The sequence below is a fragment of the Nanorana parkeri genome, unplaced genomic scaffold (genome assembly GCF_000935625.1).
Source record: "Nanorana parkeri isolate BGI_ZX_2015 unplaced genomic scaffold, ASM93562v1 scaffold425, whole genome shotgun sequence".
Lineage (NCBI taxonomy): Eukaryota > Metazoa > Chordata > Amphibia > Anura > Dicroglossidae > Nanorana > Nanorana parkeri.
The window spans coordinates 472,098-499,374 of record NW_017306693.1 but is presented as its reverse complement, the minus strand read 5'-3'; the positions used below and the strand labels follow the sequence as shown (position 1 = coordinate 499,374).

General features: G+C 45.0%; 1 protein-coding gene across 1 annotated transcript in view; it reads left to right on the top strand.

Annotated features, from left to right (window-relative positions):
• Positions 1-10,686: 10,686 nt before the first annotated feature.
• The window catches only part of TAF1B (TATA-box binding protein associated factor, RNA polymerase I subunit B), a 109,796-nt gene continuing 93,205 nt past the window's right edge, over positions 10,687-27,277 (top strand). The window contains exons 1-4 of the mRNA XM_018559989.1: positions 10,687-10,709; positions 19,920-20,018; positions 22,019-22,109; positions 27,135-27,232. Of these exons, the coding sequence (XP_018415491.1) occupies positions 10,692-10,709; positions 19,920-20,018; positions 22,019-22,109; positions 27,135-27,232 (306 nt within the window). The 5' untranslated portion in view covers positions 10,687-10,691. The remainder of the gene's footprint in view (positions 10,710-19,919; positions 20,019-22,018; positions 22,110-27,134; positions 27,233-27,277) is intronic.

Sequence of the window (27,277 nt, the reverse complement as noted above, 5' to 3'; positions counted from 1 at the left end):
GGTTTTGACACGATCGGGCAGCAAGGTACAAAATCGGCAGGCAGAAGAATAGTCAGGAATCAGGCAAGAGTCACAGTGTAAATGCAGCCTAGAACACAGAGGCAGCTCACACAGGGAACAAACCCAAATCAACGGGCTTAGAGCACAGGAAGTGTCTGGTATTTAAAGCCTGAGGTAATCTTCTGCAGCTGGTTGTCAGGTGGAGCCAAAGTGTCCATAAGGAGAGTTGCTCAGTACAAAAAACTTGCAGCAGAAACCAAGTCCTTCCAGTGGCTAAATGGCTAGGTCTGTGCACTACCATGCCAGAGACCTGGGTTCAAAACCTGAATAGGAGCTGATCAGAGCTCCGTTTTCCACCAATAATCATATTACTATGTTAACTGGTTTTCACTCAAAGGGATTGACCTACTAAAGGCAAGCAGACTGCTCACTATGCAGGGCATTCTCTCGCTTGTAGCAAAATGCCTGAAACTCGAAATAGTGCATGAGCTTCTTTTAGAGCAAAGGCAAGCGTTTTGGTCTCAATAGACATCAATGGGAGTGCCAGAAAAATGCATGTTTTTGAAGCGCTTTTTGCCTAGTAACTAGCTTTGCATTATGTAATGTAGCCCCTGTCATGGTCCTAACCAGGCACAGAAAAAGGATGGAGAAACGGGCCATCTTCTACCCATACATGGAAGGATCCTGGGGGGCATTCAATACACAGAGGTAAAAGGGGGGACTAGAGGGAACTAAGTTACAGCCAGAAGAGATAGTGGTTCCCCTCCCTGGGTTCCTACATGGCAATGCATCTCCTCTGGAAGGAGGAAACACAAAAACTGAGGGGAGAGTATCTGAGGAGCGCTTCATTTATGGTGATGTTTCCTGTCCGGTGGAAGGAGCCTCTGTCTCCCACATGCTGTCCTGGAAGATGACAGTGGGAAAAAATGCTCTAGCCTGATGCACTTGCCAAAACGCCTTTACAAACGTTCAAAAAGAGCCTGAAAAAGCACCTAAAGACACTCAGCTCAAGTGTGAATGCAGAGCGCACAGGAACTTACAAGCTAACTGGATTTCCAGCATGATAAATAGGTATTTTTTCTACTTATTGAACAAATGCGATAAAATGGTTTCAATGGTATACTGAACATGCCTGGTACCCCGACTGGGGTCATAAACCAGCTTCCTCTCTTCTGAAACCCGAATTCCAGCGTCCTCAGCCCAAACCTGCCTAATTATTGGACGGAACCAATATATTAGGACAGAAAACTAAACTCCCAAAATAAAAAAGATTTACCTCAAACATCAGACAACACAGTAAAAACAGGAACTGACTTTATTGAAAACCAGCACAGGATATATACAGCCCTGGAAGTCTAAATACATAATACAATCAGACATTCCATCAATGCAAGCAGACCATCCCCTCCTCGGTGCCTTAATTAAAGAGTAGGGAGAGAGAAGACACATGTGATTGGATTATCTCATTAGTGTCTATCATATGTTAAATCACTCAGCTACATCTAGTGTCAAGTTAATCCCATTGTTAACCCAATCACACAAGTGGACAAATAGACTAACAAGTTAAATAGGAGTTTAAGTCCAGAGTTAACACCTTTGGTGTTGCTGGATTCGCACCCTTTACCTCTAATAGGCACAGGGTGACTTAAACATATTGCCAGGGGAAAGACATGGCATATCCACTCCACACATAAATCAGGGTTAATAGTTCCAAGGGGTACACAAACATAGCAATCCTCGGGGTTCTAGGAACAATCCTTCAAGTCTTAGTTCCATGTAACCCCAAGAGGTCTGAGGGGGGTCTCCATAGTCCTACTGTCCATAATCAGTAGGAAGGACGCTTGCCCCCAGACTCCTCCAACAGCCCCAGTGACGGTTCAGTCGGTCACAGAACAGACCACAAAAGTGCAAATAGGAGAAATTCATTGTTATGGATTACATACACTTTGACCTCAATGGGACCGAAGCAGGACCCTATTAGAGATATATATCTCTTAGTTTCATTTTCATCTCATTTTGTTCCGTGCTACATACCACAGGCAACAATGTAATTGTACAGATATATGGTTTATTAGCTTTTTACCCACGCTGCTTTTATCACACTGCATCTAATTAGCATGAACAGATAGGAGATTATGCATTGTTCTTTCACAACCTTCAGAGAGAAAATGTGTTAAACTAATTTATACAAAGCTTTGCTTAAAGGGACAACAACGTCTTTTGTAGCCATCGGTGCTCCAGCCTCTTTTCAACAAGGATGCTAACAAACATAGAAATGCCAAATTACTAGCCGCAGAAATACTAAGGTTGACCCAGATTTTTTACGGTTTAGGCCTCATAACAGGCTAACCGGCTAAGAACAAGAGAAGTTAAAGTCCATTTCCACCTTTGTAAGCGATTAGTATTTATTGTGGGAATGACGAGGCACATTTTCATGACTCACACTGTGGGCTTTCTTCATTTTTTTAAATGAAGTTTTTATTAGGCCTGAAGCCTTGAAATTTAAAATATTCTCCACAGGAAACTAAGTCTGACAACAGGGATATATGTAATGTAGACTCTAAACATCTCTCCCCGTCCCTGTTATTCAGTGTAACACGATCAGGAAACAGCTGCTCTGCCTTTACACACAATACACTGTCCGAGGGGAACTCCACTATGAATACCAATGAAAACTAATGAATAGGGGGTGGGGGGAGTCACTTGTACTATACACAGTTTACTTGCAAAGCACAATTGCAGCAATTTCCATAAAGAGCTGAAGAGGAAAGCTAACAAAAAAATTTAAGTTTTTGTGTTCGTATACAGCAATTACATAAGATATGTCTGCTTCCTGTATATTTGGTGTACATTGTTGGCATGTTTTTTTTTAAATAAATAAAATAACTCAGCAAAGGTGGAAATGGGCTTTAAGTTAAGTAATCTGGTAACTAGGGATGCACCGATACTTTTCAGTTACCAGTGCAGATACTTGGCATTTTCATGAGAACTACAAGGTTTGCAACGGTTGCAGCTGTGACCTGGCGCTGGCGCTCCACCATTGTCCTGAAATCATTAGTCTGTATTGTTTTAGAAAAACTGTCACATGACAATAAACACAAATGTATCAGTACTCATATCTGTGAGTACTTGGGCAAGTATCAGCACTTGTACTTGCAAAAATGGTATCGGTGCATCCCTAATATATATTTATAAAAACAAAATCGTACATTAAAACAGAGATGTACAAATCCCAGGAGCTCCGTGTGCTCCTTACAAATGACAGCTGACTCCTAACTTTTGAATTCTTCTCTAGTCTAGTCTTGGAGCTTGAAAAGTATCTGTATTTGTACTTGTACCGAGTACGGTACCTCGTATCGGTGCATCCCTACTGGTAAGTATAAATAACTTTATGTTTCCCAGATCACTTTTTCTCCTGTGCAGGGCTTAGTCGCATTTAAATGTGGTTAGCTGTGTAAGAGCGGTCAAAAAAACACAGGGCATAGAAATTTCTAGTTTTTGATGTAAAGTAGTTAGTGTTCCAAGCTCACTCCAATGATGGAACACAATCACTATGCAAATTAGTAAACTAAACCTGAGATTGTAGTCCATCACGGGGGCGAGCTTGGAGCGGCGACTCCTTTACAACACACACAGGGACCATGGGGAACACAAGTCGCCCCCCTTCAGAAGGAAGGACAGTGTCAGCACCAATTCAGAGATGATTTGAGGATCTACAGCCGAGTGATACACAAATAAGATACAGTTTTGTTAATAGTTGGGGTACTTGAATGTATTTTTATTGTTTAACTCCTGAGTTTAGTGTCACTTTAAGAAAATACTTTAAATAATAAAACAAATGTAAGTTGGATGGACAAAAATTATTTGACCTTCAACCTTATATTTTGTTGCACAATCTTTAGAGGCAATCACTGCAAACAAGTGATATCCGTAGCTCTTAATGATACTTCTGCACCAGCCAACAGGTAGTTGGACCACTCTTCTTGGAGTAAACTGCTGTAGCTGTCTCATGCTTGAAGGGTGCATTTTTCAGCTCATACCATAGATCTTATGATATTATTCAGATCAGAGCTCATAGAAGGCCACTTCAGTATAGCTCATTGCTTTGTTCTTGACCATTTTAAGTGCACTTAGCCTGTTGGAGGACCCATGAGCTGCGACAGAACTTGCTGACACTAAGCGTTATGTTTTACTACATTAATTGATAGTCTTGAGATTTCATTGTGCCCTGCACAGATTCAATGGTAAGGAATCACGAGCACACCAATGGGTAGTGTGTGAACACTCCTTCTTCTTCTTTAATCACGCATAATATCACATTTGCAAGTGCATCTTTTCAGGCTCTCGCAGAGTCCTCTTCTTCAGGCTTAACATGAAGGGGACCCTGAGCAGCCCCGAAACATTGCGCTTGGAGATGTGACATTATGCGTGATTAGAAGAAAGAGAAGTGAAGAAGAAAGAGTGTTCACACACTACCCATTGGTGTGCTGGTGATTCTTTACATACATGCCGAGATATCTGCGATCACTACAGCTCTGCATATTAGGTGTATGCGGTAAGTTTGTGTGCGGCAGTGTCCCTATGGACATTTTGAATGCTGTACAGATTCAAGGCAACCCGCGCCAGATGCAGCCCCAAAACATAACTGAGCCTCCTCCATGTTTCATAGTAGGAACAGTATTCTTTTGTTTGAAAGCTTTTTTCTTCTTCTGTGAACATAGAACTGATGTATCTTGCCAAAAAACTCTGGGGTTGTCTCAGAATTCCAAAGGACATTCTTCCAAAAGCATTGTAGCTTGTCATAATGCATTTTAGCAAATTCCAGTCTGGCTTTTTACATTTTTTTACTTTTAACAGAGATGGATGGCGTGATCAGACACCGATGACCTTGACCTTGGAGTTCAGCTAACATGTCTTTGAATGTTTTCCTTGGCTCTTTGTCTACCATTCGCACTATCCTTCTCTTCAATCTGGGGGTGATTTTCCTCTTACAGCCACATCCAGGGAGGTTGGCTTCACTCCCATGTACCTTACATTTCTTAACAATATTTGCAACCCTAGTCCTCAATCTGCTTGGAGATGGTCTTATAGCCTTTACATTTGCCATGCTTTCATTCTGATCTCCTCAGACAAGTCTCTCCTTTATTTCCTATGGTTGATGTTCGGTGTGGTGCACATGATGATGCCGAATAGCAGAGTGACTTTTCTCCATTTAAATAGACTGACTGATTCAAGATTGAAGGTATGTGATACTAATTACAGAACTATCACAATTATCCAATCATGTATAATCCTTTCTAGGGGTACCAACAAATCTATTCGGGCCATTTTAGAATATCTGTGTAGAATAAGATATAAATGATCTCTTTTCACACTTTTTTTTGCTTTACTCTATGACATACCAAAGGCATGCAGATATACATGCGACAACTGTTTTTCATTTCAAATGAGCTGTTAGGGTACCAACAAATTTGTCCACGTCTGTATATCTAATTCAATCCAATATAACTAATTATACTATATCGAAAACCCAAAATCACAAATGTAAAATATTGTAACTTACCAATCCCTAAATGTGGGAGGTACATTTGTTTTCTTTATTTAGACTTTTTTTTTTCTTCATCTGGTGATCCTGCCAGTAAGTCTGTCATTTTTGCAACTTCCTTCAACAGGCCAAGCTGTTCTAGGGTGGCTCCACAATTGCTCCTCCATAGAGTGGAGTCACCATAAAGGTGCCCATACACCTTACGATTATCGTCCGATAATCGTATGCGATCGACTTTTCGTCCGATAATCGTATGTGTGCATTGCAGTGTCCGACCGACATTACTGTACAATCGTACGACTTTTGAGGGTCAAGCATGTTGGAAAACTTTGCTCGATCGTACAATGTTCGCATGGTTGGTGGCGTTTCCGTCCGTCAAAAGTCGTACGATTAACACTGCGCATGCGCAAACGAAAATAATTGCGGTCAATTACCGCAAGTCGTCCAGGTGTTTTTTTTTAACTACTGCTGATTTAATCTTGCGATAATCGGGGCAGGATGGGGCTGTCGTACGAAAATCGTACGACTATTCGATCATCGGACGAAAAGTTTCGTCCGATAATCGTAAGGTGTATGGGCACCTTAAGACAGGAAGTGTGTTACTCATCCGGTGAAAGTAAAGCAAAAAAGTCTTAAAGCAGACCTCCGGGTAAATAAAATCTTAACCCTTGCCGTGGGGCTTACCCCCACACTGCAAGGGTTAAGTGCCCGTTTTGTCCAAGGAGCTAAAATAACAAAGTCATACTCACCCAACCCATGATCCCAGCTTGCTCTTAGACCAGTCCCTTCAGCCTCGCTCCCCCTCTGCTCTGGCAGTCTAAGGTCCTGTGAATCATCACGTTCTATACAGTGTATACAGTAGAATGTGAGGACGCCAAGGGACATACCATCGCTGGAGTGGAGGAAGCAGTGTAAAAGCAATCTGGGATCATGGTTCGGGTGAATATAACCTGGTTATTTTAGCTCCTTGCAGTAGGGCTACCCCTGCACTGTAAGGGTTAAGATCTGATTTGCCTGGAGTTCTGCATTGAAATATGAAAACTAATGCAGCTGCCACATTTAAGGATTGGTACACTGCAATATATTACATTTTTGTTTTGGGGGTTAGATACGCTTCAGGAGGGAAAATTCCGCAGAGAATCTGTCAACTTATTGTTTCATATAATAAAGATTCTCAGGTCTTGTCTGCTGTTCTTATTCTTTGTTCTAAATAATACTGTTCTGGCTTATAGTGACCCGTACCATTCAGTATAATTCACCTTCACAGACTATGTGAAATCTTTCAGTAAGTCATGGATTTTCAGATGCAGAAATAAAAATAATTTAATGTGCTTTAATAAAAGTTTCATTCAGTGTACATCTAGATAACCAACCTGTAAAACTATATTGTTCAAACTAGATGTTGAAGATATAATGTCTAAAGAAGTGCGATGCTGCAAAATAAATTATCTGCGGCAGCGAACAAATTAATCCTGGAAGATGTAACCTGACCCAAATCCTACTCTATATTACCCCCCACACTCCTGCCAACAATGCAACTAGTTCAGTGGAGAAAACATCCAATGTGTATATTTACCATTTGAAGGAAGGAAAAAGCAGGATGTACCGAAAATTGAATTTTCAGACCAAAACTAAACATTTTGTCAGGCCGAAACCCAAACTTTTTTTTTTCTAACCTTTTTTTTAAATATTTAATATTTATTTATGTATTTTTTACTTTACTATTGAGGGCTTTGGGGAAATATTAGGGGTAAATAGATTAGGGGAAAACGAGATTGACGGAACACAGAGCAGCACCCAGTAAGCAGGAGAGTAAGAATGGATGCATCGCAATTTTGCCCAAAAAAATTGTACTTACTGCATTTTGCCCGAAGTACCATTTTCGGACGATGTGTTTCGGCGGCTGAAATTGCGGTGCATCCCTAGAATGATGCTACTAATAGCATCAATAGTTACACTGCAAGTACCTTAACTATTAGCAGAAATATATTTTATTTGTGTATCACTCGGCTGTAGATCCTCACATCATCTCTGAATTGGTGCTGACACTGTCCTTCCTTCTGGAGGGGGGCTAATTTTGTTCCCCATGGTCCCTGTGTGTGTTAGAGCCCTTAATCTCTTTTTCTGCAACCCCTGTTATAAATGAACAGGAATCCTCTATACTGAGTGTTCATCCATAACTTGTGGCGATAGGGTGTTTACTATAACCACAATCATAAATGAACAGGAGGTGATGTAGATCACTTCCCATTCATTCATAATTGAGGATATAGTAAACATGCTACAGTATGTCCTAAATTATTTACAAACACTCAGTGATCACTGAGTGTTTGTACCTGCTCTCCATCCTGACAGCTGTCACAGGAGGCTGAGCGAGCGGTGCGGGAGGAGTGCTCGGCCTGCTGTGACAGCGCTGGCTGTCTCCGCCCACACTGCTCTCCTCTGATGTGTGACAGGAGGCTGAGCTCAGCCTCCTGTGACAGCAATGGCTGTCTCCGCCCCCACACCACTCTCCCGATCTGTGACAGGAGGCTGAGCGGTGCAGGGGGGGGGAGAGACGCCGGCCGTTCACAGCCGCCTGTGACAGTTTGTCTCCTGCCCGCTGGGACACAGAGCAGCTCCGGGGAGGAGAGAAAGAACGGATACACTGCTGTATGGGCCAGATAATGGCACTTTCGGGCGATATGTTTCGGCGGCCGATATATCGGTGCATCCCAAATATTTATATACATATACATTTTCCAACAATTTTTTAAACCTTATATAGACCAAACAAAATGTATAGTAATAGCCAGTAACAGGCATAGGACAGGTTGAAAAATAATAATAATACGGTGATGTTTAGGCCTCATTCACACTGCTAAGAGCCGGCACGTACAGATCCGTGCATGGCCGCTCCCGGGAAGGACAGGTACTGCGTGTGATTGTACGCAGCAGCCTGTTCTTCTCTGTAGGAGTTGGCTGCTGTACGCTTACCCGATGGATGGATCCTGTCTGCTTCCGAGCATGGACACCCGCATACGTACGCATGTGCAGGTGGGGTGAGCATATGGCGGCGTACTCCCATAGAGAAGAACAGGCTGCTGCGTAAAATCACACGCAGCACCTGTCCTTCCCGGGAGCTACCCGATACGGCTGTGCACGACGCACGGATCTGTACAGGCCGGCTCTTAGCAGTGTAAATGAGGACTTACTCTATTTTCTTATGGCTTTTGGTTAGTTGTTATGGTTTCCTTGGTTACAGGCACTTTGCATGTTGCCACAGAGAGCAGGAAGGGGGCGTGGCACACAGCAACTGTGACCTGGGAGACCGGCTGGTGTGTGCGATTGGAAACAGAGGGCAGAGGATGGACCCTGAGGTGATTCCCATCAGTGCACTAAATGTAAGAACAATTCTCTCAGAAATAACACTGCAGGTCCCTGTCTGGATATATGGCATACAGTATGTTTGAAATTAATTAGGGATGCACCGATATCCAGTTTTTCGGTATCGAGTACCGATAGTTTTTCCCGGTACTCGCCGAAAAAAGTCCCATTAAGGAAGCCGAGTGACCTGTAATGACTCTCCACCTGGCTTCCCGATTTGCAGGGAATCCATCTCCATGTTTCCTCCTCACCAGGTGACGAGGAAGCATAGTCAGCTTTCTGGCCAATCAGGAATCCGGGGGGTGGGTAATGACTCCTAGCCTGGCTTCCTGTTGGCCAGCTTTTCAACCAATCAGGAAGCCGGGCAGCGAGTCATTACATGGCGCCCAGCTTCCTGATTGGCTGGAAAGCCGGCTCCATGCTCCCTCGTCACCAGGTGACGAGGGAGCATGAAGCCGGCTTCCCAGCCAATCAGGAAGCTATACGGCAGGTAATGACTCGCCATCCGGCTTCCTGATTGGCCAGCTTCCTGACCAATCAGGAAGCTAGGGGGCAAGTCATTACATGCTGCCCGTCTTCCTGATTGGCCGGGAAGCCAGCTCCATAGATCGGGAAGTGAGCGAACACATAGCGTCGCTCGCTCACTTCTCGATCCTGTCCCTGCAGAGAGCTGTGACTGTCACTCACGGCTCTCTGCAGGGATTCCCCCTCCGACCCTAGAGTATATACAGCAAGCTGTAGCTCGCGATCTACTGAGCTTTGGGTCACAGGAGGAGGCTAGTTTATGTGCTCCCGTGACCCTCATGAGAACTACGGGGAAAAACACTTATCCCATAGTTCTCTTTTAAAGACCAACTCCAGACAAATGAAATGTTTCCCCTTGCGGTGGGGCTGCTCTCTCGCTACAAGGTTTTCTGCTTGTTTATGCCTAGGAGACAGAAGAAAGCCGCTTGACTTCCCTGATTCCTGCTCCCACAGGCTCCCTCCAGGTGAGTGCCGGCCGCCAGGGAAGCGGGAAACCAGCAAGTAAATCTGCTTTTTCCTGAAAGAGTTTGAACACGTTTTGCTTTGATGCACCTGGAATGTAATTAGCTGATTTAAACCTAAAATTCGATTGGGCTTTAAATTTATATATTTTCCCCCCTGGGAGTGGGCTCCAGAAAGGGAAATCTTCTGATGGGGACACTTGTTTCCATGACAACTATCTAAGAGGGGATTTTCCTCACTCGAGTCTACAAGGATATCCTATCACTTCCTGTTAGGTAAGGAAGTGAACCCCCCGCCCAATGAGACACAACGGAGGGAATTTATCAAAACTGTAGCAGACAAAATCTAGAACAGTTGCCCATAGCAACCAATCAGCTTCTTTCATTTTCAAAGCTTAACTGAACAAATTGGAGGTTGATTGGTTGCTATGGGTAACTGCTCCAATCTTGATAACCTCCACTTAGTATTACCAGTCTTGAACTCTGTGTAACAGATAAACAGCCTACACAGAGAACAGACCGCCCTGTGACTCCCATCAGTGTATATCCAGAATCTGCAACTCCACATCACTCTATTACATCCTGCCCAGCAACAACCCCACACTCCTCACCAATGCGTCATATGACATCTCGGCAGACGTCACATGTCTGCGACTACAAGGCGGAAGTGACGCTTAACTGTCGTGCCCCCGCTAACTACTTATGCCTGAACAAGTTCACTCTTTATGTGCGGGCACACGTTATCCTCTCTGAAGACACCGGTGTGACAGACTGTGGTCTAACGCGCAGCAGCCATGGAGGCAGAAGACGCGGTACGTTCGATGACGTCATTAAGAGGCGACTAGTGCCAGTCACGTGGTCCTTTCCTGACACTCCTACTGGAGAAGTCACTGGGGGACGCCTGGTGTGTTCTCACAGTGACAAGGGTGGAATAAGTGATGGCAGAGCGTCATTATTAGAGTATATACTGGGTGATAGTCAGCACATAGTATTCATATTTAGAGTATATACTGGGTGATAGTCAGCACATAGTCTTCATATATTTAGAGTATATACTGGGTGATAGTCAGCACAGAGTATTCATATTTAGAGTATATACTGGGTGATAGTCAGCACATAGTATTCATATTTAGAGTATATACTGGGTGATAGTCAGCACAGAGTATTCATAATAGAATATATACTGGGTGATAGTCAGCACATAGTATTGTGTTACGCTAAAGAAATACATGTACTATATATCTTCTATATATTATGTACTATATAACTTCCAAGGTTGTTTATGTTGCAATAACTCCAGGCAATCAAAAAATTAACCCTTTGCGGCGGGGCTGCCCCCACACCGTGAGGGTTGAGTGCTTCTTTTGGACTATGTGCTAAAAAACATACTCACCGGTGACCACTCGCCTCTGGCAGTGGAATGTCACTCTGTGTCCTCATGTCTAACACAGTTGCATTAGACGTGATGATTTCACGGGTCCTCAGATCGCCAGGGCCTGGGGAGAAGAGGTTGAAGGGGACCGGTCTAGCAGCCAAGCAGGACCAAGGATCAGGGGAGTGTTTTAGCCCGTAGACCACAACGAGCAACTGACCCTTGCAGTGTGGGGGTAGAGTTAATTTTTAGATTGCCTGGAGTTCTTCTGTAAATGTTGAAGTTTTAGTAAGGATGATCCTTGGGCAGACGGGTGACTGTCCCTGGTGATTTGTCGAAATTGCATTTGGCAGCATTGCTCAGAGGTTGTCTGTTGTTCTTATGAAGTCACTCCCATCCCTAGGAATCGAGATTCAGCTTTGTATTGGCCAGTGATAGATTGACATCACGCTGCATCTGGCTACAGAGGGAGTGGTTCCATGCAGGCAGACAGGCGGCCCCTTTAGCAATCCTCCCGCTGGGGATTTGTTTGTAGTGGCAGAGTTGACATCAACATTGGACTGGCACCCACCTTGCAAGGGTTAAATGCTCCTGATTCTAGGGGTAGAGGAGTAAGCTGCAATACTTACCTTATTTTTTGCTCCGACGGGCTTCCACAACACTGTGTGACCAGTCCCTCAATGCCTGGCCAGCAGTCACCCTCTGACATCATCACATATAATGCAGGACCAATAGCCAAGCAGAGTCACCAGAACTAGTGTCCCCATTAGAATATTTCTGATCTATTCCTGTCCTGTTGACAACCCAACATTTGGGAGTTTCTTTCACATTCAGTGATGGCAGTCACCAGGAAAAATAGAGAGGGTGACTCTCCCTAAGGGGATTATAAAGATGGTACTCCCTTGACTACAGAAGGCTGTTTTCAGGGCAAAGTGAGCAAATTTCTAATATTAATTTGTAAAAGTAGTTGTGTCATCATCACCGACCTCTACATAATGTGTCAGGGAGCAGGGCTGTGGGAGATCTAGAAAGGCCTCCCTCTATAAGCAGGGGTTGCTAAATTCGCCCTTCCAGCTGTGGTAAAACTACAAATTCCATCATGCCTTGTAAAGCCTTATAGGACTTGCAGTTCCACAACAGCTGAAGGGCTGAGGTTTGGCTATCTCTGGTCTAAAGCCTGTCTGCAGAAAACTACAGGAGGGGGCAGAGGCGAGACCAGTCACCCTGAACAAGGATGGAGAGCATCAGTAACCAGTCTTTATTACAAGAGGGGGCAGAGACAAGACCAGTCACCCTGCACAAGGATGGAGAGCAGCAGTGAGCGGTCTTTATTACAAGAGTGGCAGAGACAAGACCAGTCACCCTGCACAAGGATGGAGAGCAGCAGTGAGCGGTCTTTATTACAATAGGGGTTCAGAGACAAGACCAGTCACACTGCACAAGGATGGAGAGCAGCAGTGAGCGGTCTTTATTACAATAGGGGTTCAGAGACAAGACCAGTCACACTGCACAAGGATGGAGAGCAGCAGTGAGCGGTCTTTATTACAATAGGGGTTCAGAGACAAGACCAGTCACACTGCACAAGGATGGAGATCAGCAGTGAGCGGTCTTTATTACAATAGGGGTTCAGAGACAAGACCAGTCACACTGCACAAGGATGGAGAGCAGCAGTGAGCGGTCTTTATTACAATAGGGGTTCAGAGACGAGACCAGTCACACTGCACAAGGATGGAGATCAGCAGTGAGCGGTCTTTATTACAATAGGGGTTCAGAGACAAGACCAGTCACCCTGCACAAGGATGGAGAGCAGCAGTGAGCGGTCTTTATTACAAGAGGGGGCAGAGACAAGACCAGTCACCCTGCACAAGGATGGAGAGCAGCAGGGATCATGCTGTTTTTATAGGAATCTACTGCACACAAGAAAAAGTTCAAGCTGGATTCCTGCACAGATCTGGAAAAATCCACAAAGGACATGAGTAAGGCCATATTTCTTTCCCTGAATTTCTACTTGAACTCTTTAGTCCTGCCACCGTGTAGAAACAAAAGCACCTGGCTGAATACACCGTCTACTCCAGAGGCCGTACAGCAAGTATTTCCAAAGCTGGGTATACACGCTTCAAATTTCAGGCGGTTCTTAATGAACCGGCTGAAATTCGCACAGTGGGTGCCTCTGTCGGGACCCTTCCGCCCGGCATGCCGTGATCAGCTGATCGAAGGAGCCAGTTGGAACATTCTTGCCGGAATGGAACTGGTAGCTAATCATCTATACAAATTGTGGGGGTATAGCTCGAATGGGGGATCACCTTCCCTGGGAAAAACAGTCCAGGCAGCAAAGTTCTTTTTCTCTCTGAACACATCCAACATGTAGCTCTCTCAGAAGGCTGTCTGAGTCCCAGGCCAGAGCAAAACCATGTCTCAGCCTTCCCCTTTTATCTCACCTGGACAAGCATTCATCAAGCAATCAACTATCCAGGTGAGACCCAAAGCCCGAGCTGGACTATCCGGACCCAAAGTCAAAGCGAAACCCTGGTCAGGGTTCCACTATTCATGCACATAGGATAGAAAGCGAGGGGAAACATACCGCCCCTCAATGATGTCCCCTCTCCTTATGTCACAAAATGAATCAGTGGGGGATTCGTCCATTGAAGCTCATAAGCAAATGCAGTGCTGAAACAGCTCATCATACCGCCCCCTGCTGGACCTCACTGAGCACACCCAGCGTGTTGGAGTGCAGGCCCATGTGAACGAGTCCTAAAGTAGGAAGATCTAAACACAGGAAACGTGAATGGGGAAGCATAAAGGTTGCATATATTTCCCATATAACGTCTCTTGCGGTTAGAAAAGCTTAAGGACCCTTTCACGCTGTCTGATGAGGGGGAACCGTACAAAGAACTCCTTCTGATCAGAACGGCATGGATCAGATGTCACCGTTGTGAAATCCGTGTCCCTCCAATTTTTTCCTCCATCTTGTGATGGGGGAAAAAATCTGAAATGATCGCCCTCCCATGTTGATCTATGGGGAATCGGATGTAAACTGACTTTTGTCCCTCTACATCATATTACCCCCGATCCAGCAAGATCAGGTCCGTGACATAGAACCCTGTTCCATTTGCTACACATTCCAACATTTCCTTCAAGTCATCTGTGGCTATAACTATGAACCAAAGGAAATAATTACCTGTTTTATCTCAGATTACAATCACGCTGGCTTTTATTAGGTTGCTGTGCGGCACATAAAAGATACATGAAATGAGCAGACGTGGTCTACTGATTTTATGTAACCCTGATGTCCTTTTGAAGAATCCCATAAAGCCGCTGTGATTTTTAATATAAAACCAAACCATGAGTTACAGCCTTTGGCTCCTGCTTGTTTTTACATGTGTATGTGGATAAGTGTTTCTGTTCTGGACCACCAATGGGAGAGCCCTGGGCTTAAAGAACAACTCTGGGCAAAAATGGTATTAACCCTTGCAGTGGGATTACTCCCGCACTGCAAGGGTAAAGTGCTTGTTTTTGCTTAGGTCAAAAAATAACAGTTATACGCAGACAAACTTCTGAGCTGGTCACAGCTCTCCTTCCAGCCTGTCTCCTCCTCCACTGCAGCAATGGCATGTCCATCAGTGTCTAATACACAGTGTATAGATCGTGATGACTCACTGGACGTTAGATCGCTGCAGCGGAGGGGGAGAGAGGCTCCAAGGACTGGTCTAAGAGCAAGCCGGCTCCAATGATCATGTGCGTAACTTTTTTATTTTTGACCCTAGGCACAAATGAGCGCTTAATCATTGCAGCTCAGGAGTAGCCCCACTGCAAGGATTAATAAAAGTTTCTCTCACCGGCCACTTTATTAGGTACACCTTGCTAGTACCCGGTTGGACCCCCTTTTGCCTTCTTTCTTCGTGACAGATTCAACAAGGCGTTGGAAACATTCGTCAGAGATTTTTGTCCATATTGACATAATAGCATCACGGGCCCAAAGTGTGCCAAGAAAGTATCACCACCAGCCTGAACCGCTTATACAAGGCAGGATGGACCCATGCTTTCATGTTTCAGTTGAAATGGAGACATCAGACCAGGCAACGTTTTTCCAATCTTCTATTGTCCAATTTTGGTGAGCCTGTGCGAATTGTAGCCTCAGTTTTCTGTTCTTAGCTGACAGGAGTGGCACTCGGTGTGTTCTGCTGCTGTAGCCCATCTGCTTCAAGGTTCGAATTGTTGTGCGTTCAGAGATGGTATTCTCATACCTCGGATGTAACGAGTGCTTATTTGAGTTACGGTTTCCATTCTATCACCTCAAACCAGTCTGGCCATTCTCCTCTGACCTTTGACATCAACAAGGCATTTTCATCAACACAACTGCCACTCACTGGATATTTCCTCTTTTTCAGACCATTCTCTGTAAACCCGAGAGATGGTTGTGTGTGAAAATCCCAGTAGATCAACAGTTTCTTAAAGGAGAACTATGGTGTCAGGGCTTTTCCCCATAGTTCTCCTTAGGGTAAAGGGAGGACACAAACTAGCGTCCTCCCGTTACCCTAAGCTCAGTATACCGCGAGCTGTAGCTCGCGGTATACTGAGACACCGGAGCGGATCCCGACATCCCGTGACACACTGCACGCAAAGCCGTGCAGAGCGAAGCAAAGCTGTCCGGCACGGAGCTTTGCGTGCATTGTGTGAGCTGAGTGCAGTCAGATGATTGACTGCACCTTCAGCCAATCGGCTTGTGCGTAACAACCAGCCAGACGGCGCATCCTGGCGTGCGGGGTTTATACGTGCGAGCCGATTGGCTGAAGATGACATTTTTCATCTCGGCACGCACAGCTAGGTGAGCTCTCGCAAGCTGACGTGCCGAGGAGAAAATTACACTGCTCGCGAAGGCAGCGCGCCACCACTTCGCGAGCAGTGTGTCACAGCCTTTATTGAGGCTGCTCTCAGCCACCTGATCAGCCCAGGCTGGCCATTGGCAATACCTGGCCCCAGGACTAGAGATTTAATCCCACCCAGAGCTCTAAGAAATCTCCAGAGCTCCAGATCCCAGTTACAATTCTGAAAACCTGGAAGAATCTGACAAGCCAGGTTCTTCCTTTATAGAATGGTTTACACTCTGGACCCTCTCAGCCCCTCTGGCTGAGAGTCCTGGGTGCCATAGCTGCCAAATTACATTGTGGCATTGCCTTGCACTGCCACAGTGTATATATTAAATGCTCTGAGTAGGACTTACATTATCTGTAGCTTGTTCTGCCATTTTTTTTTTCCATCTCTCTCTTTTTTACTCTCTCCCTTGACTGCTGGTGCTGATTTCTATTATATGGGTGGCTCCTTGCCTTTAGGGTTCCATGGAGCCACCCATATGTGTGCCCTCCTGTCAGCAAGAGACTCAAAGCCTACGCTATGACGCTACCTGCACCAATTAATAGATGTTTGTTTTGTATTCTCTGGTCTTATTGATCACTTAACAAAGAAAGGTTGACAACACTGCTTGGGGTTTCAGTGCAGCAAGTGTTCTATGTTCTCAGCTGAAACAGGACGTAACCAGCTCACTGGATTTCTGACAGCATCTACATGTTTATTTCTGTACTTTTTAAAAGAGACAAAGACATAGGATAATGTAGAAGTGTTGCGGAGATGTATTTTTTTTTTGGCCCCTATTGTAGACCGGGCCTGCTCCGCTGTTAAAGGTCTGACTTTTTGTATGCTAACCTAAAAGGGAAGACATACTCTTGAACTATATAGTTGTTGGTTGATCTATGGGAGATTGGATTATGTGCAGTGAGCTTTAGAACCTCTGCCAAGTTTTTTATTGCCATCTCCCACATTTTCGTTCTCTTCTTTCTGGTGACCATTGTCACGATACAAAAAGTATGGGGAAATCTTAGAGTTGTCATCAGACCAAAAATGAGGGGAAATAATCCAGTTAGGACAAACCGTTTGATGATTAATCGAACATGGAAATTACCCTCACTTGGAGGAAGACTTCTTCACATTTCCTGTTGAGACTTCAGGACAGGAAGTGAAATCTGACCAGCAGGACAGAGTCTGAAAAAATATAATCTGACAAATGTTTTTACTCTTCCATTCCTTATCCCCTGGACTCTGTGGTGGCCAATCCATGTGTGAAAATGATGTCTCATAGTCCTGAAACACTCTTTCACAATCTGAATCCTGGCATTGTCATCTTGGAATATGTCCAATGTGCCATCAGGGAAGAAAATCCATTGATGGAAAAACCTGATCAATCAGTATATTCAGGGAGGCAGCTGACCTCCTTTCCTGGCCACATAACATTGCCCAAAACATTTTTCTTGGCCCGGCAGTATATTAAAGTGACACTAAACTCAGGATTTACATGTAAAAAATACATTCAGGTACCTTTTTAAAGTGACATTAAAGTATAACTTCTGTTTTTCCCTCCCCCCGCCCCCAATGTTAATGTCAGCACTTACCTTAAATGATGTCTCTTAATCCGATCTTCCTCTTCTTTTTTGTCCTTTTCAGCCTTCTCTCCAGCGCTGCTGCGGGTCCCTGATCCAGCGCTGAGTCTTCTGTGCTTGCTGGCACTTCCTGTCCCTTGCTGCATGCGAGTGCACGCTGTCCATAGACTTACCTTGTGTCTCTCCTCGTCTCCCGCCCGAAAATCTGAAATGCGCATGCGCCCGCCCCAAGATCCTTTGCGGCCACCCAAGATTTTTCAGATTTTCGGACGGGAGCGCGCAGCGAAGACACAAGTACGTTTTTAACCTCTTTTTAAAGCGTTTAAAAAAACAAAACAGGGTTTAATAACCCTTTAACTATAAACAAAAATGTATCTTATTTGTTTATCACTCGGCTGTAGATCGTGAAATCATCTCTGAATTGGTGCTGACACCGTCCTTCCTTCTGGAGGGGGGCTACTTCAGTTCCCCATGGTCCCTGTGTGTGTTGTAAAGTAGTCAACGCTCCAAGCTCACTCCCGTGATAGACTACAATTGCAATACAAATGAGTAAACTAAACATGAGATTGTAGTTCATCACGGCAGCGAGCTTGGAGCGATGACTACTTTACAACACACACAGGGACCATGGGAAACAAAAGTAGCCCCCCTCCAGAAGGAAGGACAGTGTCAGCACCAAGTCAGAGATGATTTGAGGATCTACAGCCGAGTGATACACAAATAAGATACACTTGAATGTATTTTTAAGATCTAACTCCTGAGTTTAGTGTCACTTTAAGTTCTTTGGGGGGTTAGATACACTTTATTAGTAAGGTAAAGTTCCTGAGCCTTCTTTGTGCTGATGAACACATATTTACTCATTGGAATCTCACCAATATTTTATGTTATACTGTATCACCGTCGCCCATCTTGGTTACCTTTTATTCATTTTGTTTCTTTTGGCAGAACGTTGAGGAACTCTGTCTTCCCGCAGACTTTATAATGAGCAAAGTTAATATATTTATCAATTCCATCACAGCAGAAACTCCCCACTTCATTTTTATTATGTAGCTGCTTGTCTAACAGTGTTGTGTGCTGCAAATGTTCCTATTGTGGTGAAAACTTTTATATTCTTTTTGGATGACCTGATGACAGAATGACATGCTGTGCCGGGCAGTAATGTTTTGCTTTTGCCTCAAAAAACTGATGTAGGTAGATGGTAATTGTTTGAATGCAACTGCAAGCCGGCTACAAAACTGATCAGATTGCCGGTTTGGATTCTGGTTAAACACAGCGAACGAATGCAATTACAAATTCAATATGCAGCCCTGTATGCTAAAGGAATCTGGTATTACAGCGATGCCCCTTTTATAGGAGGTATTCTATTCTAATGGTAATTTTATTAAAAAATCTAATTTGTGTGCTTTACAAATATTCTCAACACTAAATTCAGTACTAGCAAAACATTAAAGATGAACTCTGGACACAAAAGCTTACATCTAAATATATTCCATAATAGCCACAGAAGATATACATCCACTTTGTGTGCACCAAAATGCCTTTGTAAGCCCACATATTACCTTGTAAAAGTAGCAGTGACATCATCACTGTGGTGTACATGGCCTGCACAGAGAGTAGAGCTGTGGGAGGGACCCAGCAGGCCCCACCCACTACACACTGCCTGTAGAAAACTACAGGAGGGGGCGGATACAAGACCAGTCACCCGAAACAAGGAGGGAGCAGCAGTGACTTGTCTTTATTACAGGAAGTTCCAAGTCTCACACTGGATTACTGCACAGATCTGGAAGAAATTCACAAAGCTCACCAAGATTCAAATAACAATACACATGAATCTTGTATTTAGACAATATTTGCTTATCCTCCCATTTTTAGCTTGAAAAACAAATGATAAATAAGAAAAAAAAAAGGAAAGAGCTGGCAGGAGAGCCTGGTCACGTGACCTGTAATCATGTGACCGTCTCTTTTCCAGTCATAGAATTCTCTCTGCTGCATTACACTGGTGATATTGTCCTTGCTGGACTGTTTTGGCAGGGGCATATGAATCACAAAAGTGGAGAGGCGGAATTACAATTTCCCTTTGGAAAGACTGATAAGACTGTGTGCATCTGTGTATTTCAACTGTATATTTTATCTGCTTGCCAGAAGTTCAGCTATAATAGACGCAAATATCTATATATGTCCACCTACTGATCATTGTTCCTGTCTTTGTCTTCTTTTAGCGTGATTATAAAGAGCCATGTCCTCTGTGTTCAGAAGTGAACTGGGGTATAAGCGATGAAGGCACATTCTACTGTAGATCCTGCCACACTGTCATAGAGGTAAGCTGAGGATGTCACACGAAAGTCATTACTATAGAAGTCATCCATTCTCTTTCATCTGCATGGTTAAAAAGGTGCTGCTTAAAGCGACGCTAAACCCCAAAATTAATACAGTAATTTATTAATGAGCTTACTCCGCTTTTCACTATTTGCCTTTTAGGCCTCGTTCCCACCAGATAGTGTGTTCCGGCCCGATTCTGGGCGGAACGCACTGCTTCGCATTGTGGCTGGCTCACTATGTTGTGGGGCAGGAGGGGGCGTGGCGGTCCATTGAAGTGAATGTCACCATAGCCAGGGCCGGCCTTAGGGGTGTGCGAGCAGTGCGGCCGCACAGGGAGCCATTCTGCGTTCTTTGCCACCGCACTCTGCGTTCTTTATTACTGCGTTCTTTGCCACCGCGCGCTGCATTCTTTAATATTACATGTTTGGTGTCTATTTACCCGACGTGACCCCGCTTTTTATATTTTACCAAAAATATGGGTAATAAATGGGTGTGGTTACTAGGGGTGTGGTCACTAAAGGGTGTGGCCACTGAGGGGTGTGGTCACTGAGGGGCGCTGTAAAGCTTTCTCGCACAGGGCGGCTAAAGACCTAAGGCTGGCCCTGACCATAGCCACGCCCTCCGGCGGCAATGCGATCGGCCACATGGGATCGCAATGCACATTATGCTTACGCTCCGGTACGGTGCGGTCTGAACAAAATGAGAGATGCTTAGTATTCCCTGATGTGATAGCTGGGTGCTGGAGGGGTTTCCTTTCCTCCTGGGTTGATTCTGGTCCAGTTCACCCTGCCGAGCTTGTCCCCAGTTGTAGGTAGGAATCCTTCTGGTGCTAATGCCTTCTGGTAGGGATGGAGAGGCATTTGTCTGGCCGGAGGGCTGGGGAGCGGCAGAGGCCCGTGGTGCTATGCCCCCTGGGGTAGGCGTCCAAGGGGTGCCAGAAAATCACTATGGTGTGGGACCCCCACAAGTGATTCACTGTGCACTTGGTCACAGCACCTACTCGCTTTTTTCTGCACTACGCCTTTTGGACAGGCCTTTTGGCTAGTCCTGGGGCAATATTTTTGCACTCCGGCCCCTAAGGCCTGTCAGCGTTGTGCACTGACACTAGATTACTTATGCACTTTTTTATGCACAATTGGCACTTTTCTGACTCTCACAGATGACGGAGGGTGCAGGTACCTTTTGGGGCCTGTTCCTGAAGTTTGGGAGGAGGTTCTGTTACTTACACATGGGGCCCCTCTGCCTCCTCCCACCTGGGGGTCTCCCTTCGGGGGAGCTCCCTACCTAGTACTCGGTGGACCTGTTTCGGCAGGTCCCAGAGGATCGGGGTCCGCCGGCCTTCGGGTTGGTCGTTCTTGTTCCTGTCAGGAGCCTTGCGCCCCGGGGGATCAGGAAAATTGTGGCCCTTTCACTAGAGAGAACCAAAGCACCCTTGTGCACGTTTTTGTGTGTTGTGATTTCACGATTTACTTTTTTTGGTCACAGGGGATTCGTTTTCGAGCACGCTCCACGTGCTTTAGAAAAAAAAAAATGCTGCAAGCGCTATTAGCAGGGAAGCCTCGCCATGAGGTGATGAGGGTGCATGAAGCCGGTTTCCCAGCCTACCAGATTGCTGGCCGCCGCGTCATTGCACGATGCCCGGCTTCCTGATTGGCCAGCTTCCCGACCAATCAGGAAGCCAGGCATGCGCGTAATGACTCGCTGCTCGGCTTCCTGATACAGGCAGTATCGAGCTAGACAGAGCGTTTGGGCCAGTACGAATACTCGAAAACTTCAATACCAATAATTAAAATAAACATGAGCTTTTAGAGTATCACGGAAGTGGGTTGGAGTGGGGTTTATTTATAGTGGGTTCACTCTGCATATAGCTGGACAAGCACTGTTCACACAGGATTACAGACGCTAGATGGATTGGAGGAGCGCTGGAATTTCCTGTGCTCCTCGGCTCCATCTAGTGGCTGTACCGTTTCTGTTTTTCATTTTGTTTCTGTAATTGCAGAGAACCAGAGAACCCGAGCAAGCAGAAACGTTTGTTCTCAATGCAAGGATGCAGTCTCTGTCCAGAGGACTAAGGAAGAAGAATACAGTAGGTGAGAACTGGTGGATTGAAGCTGTCTGTGTACACCTGTAGGAGAATAATACAGATAAGTATGACCATGGGATATGGCTGTTAAATCTCACTTTAGATTTAGAAGAACAGAACTTGATCAACTTTATTTTTACGTTTTACAGCATAGTCCCAAAAAAATACATGCACACACATTAAAGAAAAAATCCATGCAACGTAAAAATGAACCCTTGTATTGGGACTACCCACCGCACTGCAAGGATTAACTGCTTGTTTTGGTCTAGGGACTAAGATAAAGAAAATATACTCGCCTGATCCTTGGTTGCGCTAGGCTGCTAGTCTGGTCCCCTCAGCCTCTTGTTCACTGGGCTCCAGCAGTTTAAGGAGCTGTGATGTCATCACGTCTAATGCAACTGCAATTGTACAAGGGGCATTGGAACATTGTAGGGATGTCCCAATGACACTTTTTTTTTTTAGACCAAGTACAACTACTTGTCCTCAGCTACTCGCCGATACCAATTACCAACACTTTTTCTTAAAGAGACATGTGACATTTTTTCTAAAACAACACAGACTTATGATTTTAGAGCAGCTTCTCACCAGAGCGAAATAAAGATGTCACCAGAAATGAATGCAAGTCCATGTCGCCACAGCAGAATGCAAGTCCATGTCGCCACAGCAGAATGCAAGTCCATGTCGCCACACCAGAATTTTTCTCATCAGGGCGACATGTGGATCTCTGCAGGGCTCTGGGGGGCAGCTCCTATGCTGTGTAGTGTGCCGATGTCCGGGGCTGTACTGTGCTGTGTGTTGGGCTGTCCATGGCTGTGCCTGCACCGGGCAGGAGATATACAACCGGACAGGCACTGCCATGGACAGCTACATGCAGGTGCCTGGCAGGCTGCCGAGGTCCCCACAAGCGCGGTAACTTGGATGGCTGCTGTGGTTTGAAAATTTAAAGGGCCGGTATCGGCCCTAAGAATCGGGGCATTTTCACCTGTACCACTACACGTGAAACTGTCTGCTATTGGCCCCAATACCAATACTAGTATTGGTATCAGGACATCCCTAATTGTACCCATAGACCAAAATGAACAGTTAACCCCTGCAGTGAGGGGATAGCCCCACTGCAAGGGATAATTTTGACATTTCATGGAGTTCTTTTTTTTTAAAAATGTGTATACAAATAAAACAAATACAAAGGAGAGAGACACATGAACAGCGTAAGAAAGGCTCATGTTTTTTAGCAGTATCATATTATAGGTCATATACACTCGTGGCTGCTTTATTAGGTGTACCTATAGAGTAAGGGAAAGTTCCCGCTCCTCGAAGGGGTGGGGAGTGTTTGGGCGCAGGTGTGCTGCTCCTTGTGTGTGCGGACCGGTGTGTCCATCGTTGTGCTTGCGGAAAACAAAAGTGGAAGAGAAGCGCTACAACCTAGCGCAGATGACAAAGGGGTGCGTTCGAACTTAGAGTATATTCAGTGTTAAATTTGCATGTGGGTGGGTGGATCAGGCTGCGTTGTGCGGGGGAACATCTCCGGTCTCTGAGGACGGAGGAGGCGGCGGCAGTTGGAGACCCAATAGAGCTGAATGGACGTGGAGACGGACGATGCGTGCGGGTAAAGGTGAACGCACAGGACAGTAGGGAAGATGATTACTATTATTATACAGGATTTAATTAGCGCCAACAGTTTGCGCAGCGTTTTACAATATAAGGAAGACATTACAATCGCAATACAATTCAAGACAAGATGGTAAGGAGGGCCCTGCCCCCGAGGGCTTACACTCTAAACGGGAGGGGGAAATGATACATGAGAAGGTAGCTGTGAGGGGATGAATTGTTTTAGAACGTGATGGTTCAGTGGTTAGATTGAGGTGGGATAGATGGTTTCTTCTCTCACACAGGGATCGTTGCTTGCCCGAAGCCCTGGAAATGAGAGTGAGATGTCCTGGATGGCTAGAATTCTTCTTTGTCAAGCCAGTGTGAGAGGACTTGTATATATCTTTTCTCTTCTTTTACGTCGGTCCTGAGACGTAACCCCCCCCCTTCCAAGGATCCACATCTGCCCATCACAACCAGACCTTTTCGACAACCATCCCAGGAGGCTCACCACCACCATGCCCATCCATTCCATCACCCTCGCAAGTCCTGACGCACCATACAGCACCACCCTCTTGAAGTCATCTGATTGAAACCCTGATCCACCCATCCACATTATTATACAGGATTTATGTAGCGCCGACAGTTTGCGCAGCGCTTTACATTATAAGGAAGACATTACAATCGCAATACAATTCAGGACGAGAAGGTAAGGAGGGACATGCAAGTTTAACACTGAATATACTCAAGTTCAAACGCACCACTTTTTCCTCTACGCTAGGTTGTGTAGCGCTTCTCTTCCACTTTTGTTTTCCGAAATGTTTCTCTTGGTCTAGTTTGACTCAATAGCATCACATACTGTAGGTCCTGCAGTTATGTTGGCCATATAACCTCCAATACCACCTTATACCAAACATGCTAAGATCCGGGGAGTGTGAAGGCCATTGCAGTTCACTGAACTCCCTGTCCTGTTACTGTAACAAGCTTGAGATGGTGCTTGCTTTGTGGCATGGCATGTAAACCTGCTGGAGGTAGGAGTGAGTAGCCTATGGCCATAAAGGGGGCATGGAGATAATATTGAAGATGCCATTAGTAACCTCCTAAAAATGCTAGTTGGCTGGTCGTCATTCTCATCCAGTGTTTTTGTGCCGCACCAATGGGACATAGAAGTTAATGTTAGATAGAATTTATATATAGTGTGTTTTCCCTATACCATTTTCTATGGACGTTTTCTATGTTAGTTCCTATGCTGCCATCTAGTGGCCTTTTGTGGTAATGTATATATTTTTCTATGTTACCTTCCCTGAGATCGATGACACAGTTCCTCTGTATGTAAGCCCCACCCTTCTTGTTGGTCAGTATTTCCTGTGTCATGGCCACAGCTAACAGCCTCATGCATTCGAACTTAGAGTATATTCAGTGTTAAATTTGCATGTGGGTGGGTGGATCAGGCTGCGTTGTGCGGGGGAACATCTCCGGTCTCTGAGGACGGAGGAGGCGGCGGCAGTTGGAGACCCAATAGAGCTGAATGGACGTGGAGACGGACGATGCGTGCGGGTAAAGGTGAACGCACAGGACAGTAGGGAAGATGATTACTATTATTATACAGGATTTAATTAGCGCCAACAGTTTGCGCAGCGTTTTACAATATAAGGAAGACATTACAATCGCAATACAATTCAAGACAAGATGGTAAGGAGGGCCCTGCCCCCGAGGGCTTACACTCTAAACGGGAGGGGGAAATGATACATGAGAAGGTAGCTGTGAGGGGATGAATTGTTTTAGAACGTGATGGTTCAGTGGTTAGATTGAGGTGGGATAGATGGTTTCTTCTCTCACACAGGGATCGTTGCTTGCCCGAAGCCCTGGAAATGAGAGTGAGATGTCCTGGATGGCTAGAATTCTTCTTTGTCAAGCCAGTGTGAGAGGACTTGTATATATCTTTTCTCTTCTTTTACGTCGGTCCTGAGACGTAACCCCCCCCCTTCCAAGGATCCACATCTGCCCATCACAACCAGACCTTTTCGACAACCATCCCAGGAGGCTCACCACCACCATGCCCATCCATTCCATCACCCTCGCAAGTCCTGACGCACCATACAGCACCACCCTCTTGAAGTCATCTGATTGAAACCCTGATCCACCCATCCACATTATTATACAGGATTTATGTAGCGCCGACAGTTTGCGCAGCGCTTTACATTATAAGGAAGACATTACAATCGCAATACAATTCAGGACGAGAAGGTAAGGAGGGACATGCAAGTTTAACACTGAATATACTCAAGTTCAAACGCACCACTTTTTCCTCTACGCTAGGTTGTGTAGCGCTTCTCTTCCACTTTTGTTTTCCGAAATGTTTCTCTTGGTCTAGTTTGACTCAATAGCATCACATACTGTAGGTCCTGCAGTTATGTTGGCCATATAACCTCCAATACCACCTTATACCAAACATGCTAAGATCCGGGGAGTGTGAAGGCCATTGCAGTTCACTGAACTCCCTGTCCTGTTACTGTAACAAGCTTGAGATGGTGCTTGCTTTGTGGCATGGCATGTAAACCTGCTGGAGGTAGGAGTGGGTAGCCTATGGCCATATGAGTGAGTAGCCTATGGCCATAAAGGGGGCATGGAGATAATATTGAAGATGCCATTAGTAACCTCCTAAAAATGCTAGTTGGCTGGTCGTCATTCTCATCCAGTGTTTTTGTGCCGCACCAATGGGACATAGAAGTTAATGTTAGATAGAATTTATATATAGTGTGTTTTCCCTATACCATTTTCTATGGACGTTTTCTATGTTAGTTCCTATGCTGCCATCTAGTGGCCTTTTGTGGTAATGTATATATTTTTCTATGTTACCTTCCCTGAGATCGATGACACAGTTCCTCTGTATGTAAGCCCCACCCTTCTTGTTGGTCAGTATTTCCTGTGTCATGGCCACAGCTAACAGCCACATGCAATCAGGACACATGTACTCTGCATAGTACCCTAGGAAAGGCATCATCTTTTGACCGCATAATACTGTAACCATTCATCGCTGTTATCCTGTTGTCTTCACGTTCAGAATAAAGCAACCTTTGTGGATGAACACGGTATTGGTGAGTTCAGCTATCTGACAATGAATGTCCTCAGTGATTGAATCTACTTATACAGGCCAGGCATAGAGGTCTCAACAGGGGATAAATCGCTATCACAACAATCGGAGTCAGAATAGTTTTTAATACTTAGGTGTCCGACATGGCAATAGCATGCAGTTCAGGAGTCCTAACTTCATTGTAAATTGCTTGCTGCATGCTTGTTCCAGGAGGTCAGCGATGACAGTCAACTTTTTATTTTTTCTGATCTGGTGGAGTACCTTGCATGGATGTACACCACAGGAGAGCACAACCATATTATTTTGGATGATTTTCTTTCTAATTAATTTTATTATGTTTCTTCTTTGTAGAAAAGGGATGGGAGTGGTATATTTGTGAAGGCTTTCAATTCATACTGCTTAAACAAGCGGAAGCTCTTGAAAGCTTGGGAGTGGATCCTCGGATTAAGGTAATGTTTCCATTATAGTTTTTTCGTTTAAAGTACAATTAACCT